This window comes from Strix uralensis, chromosome 19 (genome assembly GCF_047716275.1).
Source record: "Strix uralensis isolate ZFMK-TIS-50842 chromosome 19, bStrUra1, whole genome shotgun sequence".
Classification (NCBI taxonomy): Eukaryota; Metazoa; Chordata; class Aves; order Strigiformes; family Strigidae; genus Strix; species Strix uralensis.
In genome coordinates, this window is record NC_133990.1 from 12995214 (window position 1) to 13005921 (window position 10708).

At 37.2% G+C, this 10708-nt stretch overlaps 1 protein-coding gene across 10 annotated transcripts in view; it reads right to left on the minus strand.

Moving 5' to 3' along the window:
* The window catches only part of PECAM1 (platelet and endothelial cell adhesion molecule 1), a 40571-nt gene extending 36196 nt beyond the window's left edge, over positions 1-4375 (minus strand). For 4 of the 10 annotated variants that reach the window (XM_074889179.1, XM_074889177.1, XM_074889178.1 and 1 more), the window contains exons 1-5: positions 4035-4374; positions 3868-3894; positions 1691-1984; positions 427-726; positions 71-340 (exon numbers count right to left, since the gene is read on the minus strand). In XM_074889179.1, the coding sequence (XP_074745280.1) occupies positions 71-340; positions 427-726; positions 1691-1984; positions 3868-3894; positions 4035-4068 (925 nt within the window). In that variant the 5' untranslated portion in view covers positions 4069-4374. Of the gene's footprint in view, positions 1-70; positions 341-426; positions 727-1690; positions 1985-3867; positions 3895-4034 lie in introns of all 10 variants that reach the window. The other 6 variants (XM_074889175.1, XM_074889174.1, XM_074889182.1 and 3 more) reach the window with 2 other exon arrangements.
* Positions 4376-10708: the final 6333 nt, after the last annotated feature.

The following is a 10708-nucleotide window of genomic DNA, read 5'->3' on the forward strand; positions in this document are numbered from 1 at the left end:
AAGAAAATATATTTTAAATAATTAAAATATTAATCCACTGAGTAAAATCTAAGATGAACAGAGGTATTACCTGACACAACCACATTCAGTTTGGTGGTTTTAGATGCTCTCCCTTGCTCCACCTTACACAGGTATTCACCACTGTCCTCTAGAGTAGCTACTGCAGAGTATTTCAAAATTTTCTCATCTTTTACACTCTTCAGTATTGTTTTGTTTTTCTGGAGTATGATTTCAATGTCACGCATTCGGGCTACCACAGTTGAGCATTCAAACTGTATTCTGTCTCCTTCTGTAATATTACCAGAGGGCTTGGCATTCAGAGTAGGCTTTATAAATGGTTCTGCAAGAGAATACATATAAACTCATGACCCAACTTTTTAATTATAGCAAGCAAACAAATGTAAAAACAAAAGCTAAGCAACTTACCCTTGACTGTAACAAGTGTTCTGTTGCTGTGTTCTGAGCTTTCAAATTCAAGTAATACACTTCTCTTTCCAAAGCAATCAAAATATAAAATATTATCTCCCTCTTCAACAGAAAAATTCACTTCAGAAAAATTTCTATATGGTTCATACACATGTTTTTCTTTAGGTGTTGAATTCATCTTTATCTTCCGGAAAACGAAATATAAAGGAGGTACTTCTTCTGGCAGCTCACAACGTAATTTCACAACTTCACCCTCTAAAACTTCTTTTTCCTCAGCAGTCAGGATTGGCTTGGTCATTCCTTAGAACAAAAAACAAGAAAAGAAATAGAACATTGCACAATCCTGAAATAAACACTATCTCTGATGACTATGGTAGTAATTTATGCTAATGAACAGATGCAATAATTTGCAAGAACCGAGCTTTTGAAGACAGTTCCTTTGATATGTGGGTGCATGCCAAGGCACCTTCAGAAGAACAAAATGTCCCTCAAGAGGGTAATACAATTTCGATGCAATGTGTGAAGTGTGAAACTTGCTGTTTTGAAGGTAATACTGCTTCCTCCTCAATGTTTCCTATTGCCACTCAGAAACGAGCAAGCAAAGAAACTAAATGTCGTGGCAACTTCTGTACCTAGAGGTGCAGGCCTCTGAAGAAAAATTACAGGCCTTGCACAACCCGGTAACTATTTAATGCTGAACAAATTCTTTCCAAGTTGTTTTTCCAAGGGCAAAAATGTCACTTGCAGTCAAGAACACATGGCTAGAAAAAGTATAAACGGAGGTGGCCCCTGTTCTCATAACATGTGGAAGAACAAGACCGATACAACATTGTCTGCAAAAGTAGCCCACAGCTGATACTAGCTTTGGCAACGGCTGTCAAAAGGTGAGAATCTCTATGCATTATTTCCAGCTTTTCCAGTAATCTACCTGCTCCCCATCATGTTTATGACCTACAGGCACAAGCTTTCACAAATAATACTTCTTTAGTCTAGGGAACAGCAGCTCAGGACGGAGGGGATGGTGGCACAGGAGGCACAGATATTCCTGACTATCAGTGATCTGCCATGTAGCCTCGGGATTGTGATTTCATTTCTGTGCATTAATGGGAGGATTTACTACTGAACTCTTGTAAAGTACTGTGATGTCTATGGATAGAAAATGCTTTGCAAGATACCCTATTTAGCTCTGACTATTATTACTTCCCCTGGAAGGCTGTTCTCTTCTTGTATCTTAGAAAAGTGCCATATTTGAAGGAATACTCACCTGTTACCCAAACATGTAAGGAGTTACTAGATTTTGTCTTTCCGCCTGCTTCCACAGTACATTCATACTCTCCTGTATCTGAAGATCTAGCCACAGGTATTTCATATTGTGCATCTTCTCTGTCCGATACGGTCATGAACACAGGCTTGCCATTCTTAAAAACTGTAAAGTTATGCTTCAGCTGGAAATCAGTACTTTTGCTAATATCAGCACGGCAGACAACTGACATACGAGCTCCATTCTTTACTTTGACAGATGGCTGAACCTTGATTTCAACTGTGTTGAAAGTAAAAACTTGATGGAAAAAAATAAAGAGTTATATTTATTTTCAATTAGTCCAACATAATACTGTTATCTCAAGCTGCTACATTTTAATCACAAAAATTAATTCATTGTGCCCTAGTAGCAGTTGTTCTAATTTTTGTGGTCAAATCTCACAGATGTTGACAGTGGTAGTAGCTTTACCTTCTACTGTACAGATATACTAGAGGCAACTACTGATTGCCACAGCGCACACTGTCCATCTGCTCAGCCTTCGCCTTGGGGGACAGAGAATGATTAATTTGGCCATGTTCACGCCAAATCTGCTACATTCCCTAGAAGACACAGAGGACACTGGAATAAGTTTGCAGCTACTTCTTGGTTTTCCTTATTTCTCATGGTTTGTTGTCTTCAGCTCTAATTGGCAGAAGATCTGAGAGGTGAACAAAGTTTTGTATTTAGACTTGTCTGAATAAACTGAAAAATGACAGTAAAACCCTGCTTAGAGTCGTATTGAACCCAAAGCCAATTCGTCTCCAATTAGCAGAAATCCCTAGAGTTATCCTGGTATTTTTTATAAGTAAGGTTACGGTTGAAAGTAAGGTTGAAAGTAAGGTTACGGTTATGTCATTCAGAAAATTCTACTTTAAACATGTAACTCACAAGCTTGGGATAATCTTAAATCTCTAGTTTAGGATAACTAGACCATAACAGAATATATACGGGGTCAAGTTCTGCAAGCAAACATGTACATGCCTAACTTTACATTGTTGGCAGTCCAGCAATCATATTCTCAAGAGTCCTTAGGATTCACACTCTGATTAATTCAAATACAAAATCATATGCAAAAGCAATACTTTCAATTAATTTAGAATTTAGATATCTTAGTCCCTGAAAAAATATACCGAATACAGTATTCAGATTAAAAACAATTACAAATAAGCACTTTAAGAAATAAAATTTATATTTATAGATTTAATATATATATAGTGCTTCTGTGTTTATAACCACAGCAATGATTAATAATTTGTAGCTTAAAAATTTATATTTATTAGAATCCTGGGGTAATTAATATTTTTATTCAGACAGCTAGATGAACAAGTATAGAGAAAGATTTATGAGTTCATTCACTTTCCCTTCCTTTAGAACTTACAGCTTTTGGGTATGCCCATTTTGGCCAGGATTTCTATTAGAAATTTGCTACTAGAACAGGAAAACTTTCCTGCATCTAAAGAAGTCCCTTGCCATGTACACTTACCAGCTATTTATAAATTGTCCTTGCTGGAGAGTTTGGGGCATAAAATCAATGCAAAAATTGTAAATTTTTTTGCATGTGAATAGACTACATGACAGCAAGAAGCAAACATTTCTCCCTAGTGATGGAAAGAAGGAAGCACGCAGAGTGTCCGTGCTGGAAGTCAGCAAGATGATAACGTAAAAAGTAAACACGTTCCTTTCAGAACGCAAGTTCTGTACTCTGCTCAGACGTGACCTTTTCTTTTGCAAGAAAAAAAGCAAGAGAGAGTGCCCTTAATTTATATTCTAAAATATTATCCTACCTCCTTGCTTGTGGGCATGAGAGGGTTTTTAAAGACCAAAACAAAATGCTAGTAATTAAATTTCCTCTCCCATCTCTTCTCTTGTATGCCTCAGTAAAGCAAATTACTCTAGGAAAGATTTCACCAAAACATTTATTAAAGTATGAGCAGCACATCTCTCATTTAAAGACTATACCAAGAAACACCACCAAGTAATACCTTTTTTTTTTTTTTTTGACATGGCCAAATTTTGTACTGAGCTATAGTAAAGCAAATCCAGATGAACTCTGTTATGCATGCATACCAACAACAGAAGAATTAGTGAAATTAATTATTTTCAATTTGTATGTGAAAAAAAAAAAAATTATCATTACCTACCTCTCTCTTGAGTGTCAAGTTCTGAACCTGGAAAAAAATGAAAATAAATGTTATTTTCAAAGCTTACTGACTGAGAGACAGTAATGGGAAACAGTAAAAAGTCCCAACAAACCCCAAACAAACCAGAAACACATGTACCCACCCAGATATTTAGTTATCAGACTTACACTGCAAGAAAATCACCAGAAGAGCAAGATACATCTCGTTCCTGAAGAACAGACACTTAATTCCAAAATACAACAATATTCATCATCAGGGCTGATACCTCCAGGTTCCAAAAAACAAGTTATGTTTTTTCTGTTGTTGTTTTATGGAAACAGATAAAATTTTGCCATTAAAATTTGTAAGTTTTCCCAGATCTTCAACAGAAACTGGCTAGATCAAGTAATCGTTCCCATTACTGGAAACTGGAAGTGGCAAACAATGAGAATCTATCTGCTGCTCACAAGCAGATTACTGTTCAGGAAGTGACTGGACTTTTCCTGAGGGCGCCACCAAATGCGTTTGCTTTGTTTAATTTCTTAAGGTGTATTAAAAAAACAAGAAGTTCCAATGACATTTATCCTGCAGTTCCTGTCAATACGGGTAATTTTAAGTCACAATTAACCATTTACGAATACAAATTACGGTCGTTATTTGATCTCAGCAGATCCTTGAGCAAGTATTTCCCTTCATCCTGACATGGAGAAGTCTGTCAGGGAATATATGTACATAATTATTTATTTTTACCCTTTCCTCCACTTCTAGGTGGCAAAGAACAGCTTTACTGTAGGCTGCATAATAAATTTAAATTATCTCAGAAGCCATAGATACTGTTGTGTTAGACTAGCATATGGACAGGTGGACCTCTCATACTACCGCCATATATGAAAAACATGGAACTGCACAAGACTTTATTTTATGTAGTTGGGACAGTGCAAAAAACATACACAATCGTAAAACTTAAACCCCACAAGAAAGTTGGAGTTTCATTTCTCAGCAGAAATCTGAAGCTGCACTGGCACAATCTGAAATAGAGAATACGCTGGAGCAAGAGTTAAATCTGCTAATAGCTTGAGACTGTTTGAATTCAGGCATCCCTGAGAGACCTGCTGACCTTTTCTGCATTGTTTAGTTTTTTGCAATGGTATAGGTAGCCTGACAATGACAGCCAACCTAAATTAGGGATGATTAATTCTGCACCCAAAACACTGAAAGAAGAAGTTGAGCAATCGTGATTAGAGGAGGAGAAGCTGCAAAACATTCTACTTCAGCATTTTGCCCTCAATTTCCACTGGTATAAATGTCTACGTAAGATACAGTAAGGAACTGATGTAAAATTCAGAACACTTGAATTACTCAACTTCCTTTAAGAAAATGGAAGGGGTTTTTCTGATTATGGATAAAAGCCTAAAGAAAGTAAGAACCCTAAAGAAAGCCTAAACACAAGTAAACCTGTAGCCATCAGCTTTGATTAGGGTGGAATTGTTCTGAAGAAGACTAGTTGTGAAGTAAAATGTAATCATTACCCAAAATCTCATTATCAGGATCAGTTTCTTGATATTCAAATGGGGATGGGATGGGAGAGATGGACAGAACAAGGAAACCAAGAGGATTAGAGAGATACTGTCTTGTCCCTATCTCTCCTTTTCTACTTTTCTTACTTTGGTACTATCATTTTTGTATGAATGTGCTTTTAATCTTAAAGAATCTTACAATGCAGAAGTGGCAGATTTAAGCACCAATTTTATTTTTCCAGAAAAAATTTACTCTGTAACTTTCAGGAATTCAATGTTCAGTACCTTTCAGTTGTTCAGAATATTCCTTTCTTGGTTTATCAGTCCACTTTTAAGTCAGACTTAAGTCATTCCACTTGAGCCCTAACACTGACTCAGTCTATAAGCTTGATAAAGTGAGTTGAAATCATACCCTTCAAAAAGTGTTCGAGTTGGGTGTCCCAGAACTCCCTAAGTAGCAATTTAGTTATTCTTGACAACGAGTGCTTGACTCTTAACCCCTTACTTTCTTTCCTTTGTAGACAGTTAATGCTCTCGTTTACTTCCAGCAACATTTTCCAAGCTTGTTAAAACATTGCTTAAAACAATACTACATACATTGACAGACGTCTATAAATGAGACATACAGTTCTCATAAGCTTCACTGCTTATATGAAAAACTTTTTTTTTTTTCTCCTGGGGTCAATGAAAACCGTATTTTTTTCCCCAAAAAACAATAGTTTAAAACTATAAGTGCACTTTAATGCTTGTATTACACACTTAAGCATGGTATTTTGCAAAAGGAAACAGGAGGGAAACACTCAGCCGTTTAACAATGTATTGGCAATATGAACAAGCATCTATCTAGCTGTTTTGCAGGGAGGGAGTACAGAATGGCACAATAGTCATAGCAATTAATGACTAAGAAGTGAGCTGGTTAACTAGCAATAGTATTTGTTCTGCTTAATCCAGTCTGTTTGAAATACACCACCAACAAAAGACTGTTGGTTTGGCCAGTTGCCAACAATGGTCTCCAGAGCCAGGTAAAGGAAAAGAGGAGGAGGACATATGGCAGGTGGAGAACAAAGGTAGATCAACTTTTGCCATTGATAACAAAAAATAGGAAGGAAGGAAGGAAGGAGATTTCCCCCTTCCCCTTTTCCCCATAAAAGAATTCAGCAGGATGTACAAAGCCCAGCAAAACCACACCAGTCTTTCCCACAGAGGGGACAAAGGCTCTCCTCTTAGCCACAGAGAGGGAAGAAGAAAGCAAGTGAAGGCAAATATCCTTCAGAGTGAACCAATATGGTTGAGTTCAGAACCAGGCTAGTTACAAACTGGGGTGGAAAGGCCAGCTTTTAGGATGAACTAGATCAGGAGTAAGGTTTAATGGTGCCAAAACCTGAGGCTGTTGTGAGATGTCACTCCCAAGTGAAGGATGTTCCATAAAATCTCACAGGCCAATTAGACTGTCATATTCTTGATAAATCCTCAATGTTGCCCTGGAGAGTAAAATCTAGCTGATATTCACCAAAATCCAAGAAGTAAATTCAACTGCAGGAATTTAAGCCAAAATATCATGACACTTGGGAGAAAAGCATTTCAAACACAAAAGAATGGCTTGGGACCATCTTACATTGTTAAACTGAAAATCAGATTAACTTCAAGAGTTTAAACTTAAAAGTACCTGTGCCAGTAATACAGCTGCATATTTTCCTAAGTCATCTTATTCTAATCTCTCAAGATATGTTTTTCTGAAATATGTAAGATCAGACAAAGTTATCCTAATATACATTATATAAAGTACTCTATTCCATCCCTATTACATTTGTGGGAAAATTAGGATTGACCTCAAAAATGCAACACACCTTCTGAAGCAGACAGAACAGTCATTACCATCTGACGAAATGACCTTTGAAACCTCTGGGAATCATTACATTTAATCTACTGCCCAATGAATCGGACCCTTACACATTAAAGCTGTGCTCATCTGGGAATTCACGACCCCTGTTTCTGCTGGCTGGGTCCCCTGCTACTTGCTTACATATGACATTTCCTAAAAACCATCCGCTCTGTCATCTGAACTGAGCTTTGCCTAAAGTCAGAGGCAAAGCCTATTTTCCAAATAAGGGCAAAATGCTGAATAAGGTTTTCAAATTTTTCCCTCTGCAAATACAATGTTTTCAGCCAGTCCCTTATGACAGGAAAGGAAGCTAGGAGTTCACACCACACTTCAGCTGTTTGTTTTCATTTGCTCTCCAGCTGGCTGGCATGACAGTAAAGAGCACACCACAGCGCCGATCTTTAGGGCTGACATCTCACTTCCTCACAGAGCACACGCTGATTCCAGTGAATCTTCTGGGGCCCCTGAACTTTGTCTCCCGGTCTCAAATGCCCAGTTCCTGGTGGGAGTTTCACTTTCTTCAGAAAAGATGAAGTCTCTATCTCACGGGTTTACCAGCAAAACATTTCTCTTAACAGAACATCCTGGGGTCATCAAATCTTGTCCCTGATAATGGAGGCTCCACAGAATTTCTGGTATAGGTTCACTGATTTTAAAAACAGTTAATTGCTATAGAGGTGTATCTACAAATATTTGGTATTTTCTAAAGTTTACTTAAAAATTTGTAAAAATTCAGATCTGTGTCTATCTATACTGAAGTCAACACAGTAACTAAATCAAGAATGGAAAAGCAGCTCTGATTTCTAATCCCCCAATCCCTGACATGTAAAATTGTTTAATCGTTTCGGTTCCTTACAGCTTAATTATCACATCGTGTTTCAGTATACTCATAGATTATAGAATTATAACAAACATTGCTGTTTTCACAAGTCTAGACAAATCCCTGGTGAGCTGGGAATGAACTGAATTTGCTCTACATATATTTTCAGGTAAATTGTCTTCTCTTGAATGTGGGACATTTGCATCATTTGTCTTTATTATAAAAATGTCTCTTTATACCTCCCTAGAGAAGAATAAAAAATAATTTTATCCCTGGACTTGAATATTTACAAAGAACATTAAAGAAAATAACTTTTTTTTTTTCCAGAAGTCTAGAAGTTCTACAAATTACAGACTCTAGACTGCCGAAAGTTTGTGCTTCTCACAATAAATTGCATTTCACAATGGCACCATCTACTGGGAGATGATCACGACAGCGAAGCACACTGTGGTTCCTTCCCTTCTCTCTCAATTACTGATATCCAACACCTGCACCAAATGGCACTCTAAATTAGATCTGGAAAAGTAACTGAAGGAACCAGGAAGCTGATAATGAGAGAACATCACTGAGGCTTTCACGCTGAAATCCTTCTTTTGAATACAACAGGAGTTAATTATTACTTTTTGGCTTCCTTACCGATATGGTGCAACATTGAAAAGAACACTAGGAATCTGTAGGAAACTTGTATTTCACGTAGCACACACTTCCACATACGTTAGAAATTAATTCAGTCAAAAGGAGAGAAATGCGTTCTTTCAGAGTTGTGAAATCTGTTTGTTGGTTTATATTATGATTGTGATCTCCAATACCACCTCTCAAACTTCCTCTGTTCCAGTAGTGTGCCTAAGTGACTGATTCTGCATCTTGAGGACATTTTTAACTGCTGTCTTCTACCGGGTCAGCAAGTTCCTCAGTTTAGAAACAGACATCACGGACTGTGTCACTAGCACACACTGTGCTTACCTGGCAACATACCACAATTTGCACTTGTTTTGCTTAACATCCAGCATTTCTGGATGCAGCAGATAAACAGCCTCAAGCTCTGCAATAATATTTATCACAGAGTATGGACGGTGTCAGAGGAAAGGTCAGAAACTTCTGGCTGGAGAGGGAATTAATTCTGCAAATATTTTCCCTTCTCTGTACGTTCCCATCATTTTTGTATTGCTTGATGATTCTCCAAGCATTATTCCACATCAGTTTCATAAGTAAAATTCAGTTGGTAGTCACTCAACAAGCTGATCCAAGTTGACAGAAAATCTTTCAAGCAGACTTTACACAAACCAAGAGGAAGAATTTATGTGCTTCCTCATCTGCACCCATTGCTGCTACTCATATAATTTATGGTTAGGATGCACAAAGGAGCAGATACACCTAGAGTACACAAACAGAAGTTTGAAAAGGGCTGAAAAACAGACATAGTTCTGACAGGTGGATTTTTTTTAACACTTTTCATTCAGTATGTTTTCAAAGTAAAAAAAAAAAAAAGTTATTTTTTATCAGAGGTTAGGAAGCAGAAAAAAAGTTAAAATTACATCTATGAATTTGTAAAGAAGGCTGATTAAGAGAGTACTTGTATTTTTCAACCTACAGTATTCATACAGCAATTCCTCAACACATTAGTCTGGAACACTTTCCAAACAGTGATGTCAGAATTTATCCCAAGAGAAATAAATGCATTAGTAACCCAAGTTTTCAGTGTCTCATCAAATTTTTATATTTCTTTTTTCATTTTGGGGGGGAGGAGGGCACAGGGAGAAGAGTCAGGAGAAAGACACACTATTTAAAAATACTTCATCTTTGGGGGATTTGGGAGCTGCTAGGTTAATCAAATTGGGTACCCAAAATTTCCTTTCACCTGATAGCATGTTCCTTGCAATTTGCAGTTCATTGAAAACCATTCACTACATTAAAATTCTCAATCAGAACCTGAATATCACTGCAAGAAATTTAAAGATATCTTAAATATGCCTATGGAAGAGATCCTTTCCTCTTCTACTCTTACTTGTCCTCTAGAAAAACAATCTTCTCACAATCAAATACCAAGTAGTTACAATAAACAGCAGACTTGCTACCACAGCTATTTTGAGTAGGAGTGTAAAAATATGTTATTCCATGACCATCTAGCTATATCAGTAAAACCTTTTTGCAGACAAAACAGAAACGCTTGATTTAATTCATCACCAGACATAACTGTCAGTCTATGGTGATTTCTAGGAAACCTTCTGCAGACTCTACTGTAGCACACACTCTTCCAGAATGGAGGACCTCTCAGGATGAGAAACTGGCACTGGGAATAAGGTTTGTAACTCTGCTGAAACATGCAAATTTCCCTGGAAGCCTGTGATAGGACAAATACAGTGTGAAGCCTTCACAGCCTTACTACAGAATGCTATCTCACACTGTTTTCATTCTTAAGTCAAAGAATTGACCTTGAGAATGAAAGCTCAGTTTGTCTTTAATTCTCTTCCACCTGCTAGCTTGAGGCAAAATATTGTCACAGCAGCAAGTGAGACACATCTCCCCCTCAGACTTGTTTTGGCCAGATGACTTCTGTTCATTACTCTCTATTAAATTAATTCAGTTCTTCTCACATGTACAACCACATTAATTCAACACAGGAAATCTGTAAATCTAATAAAA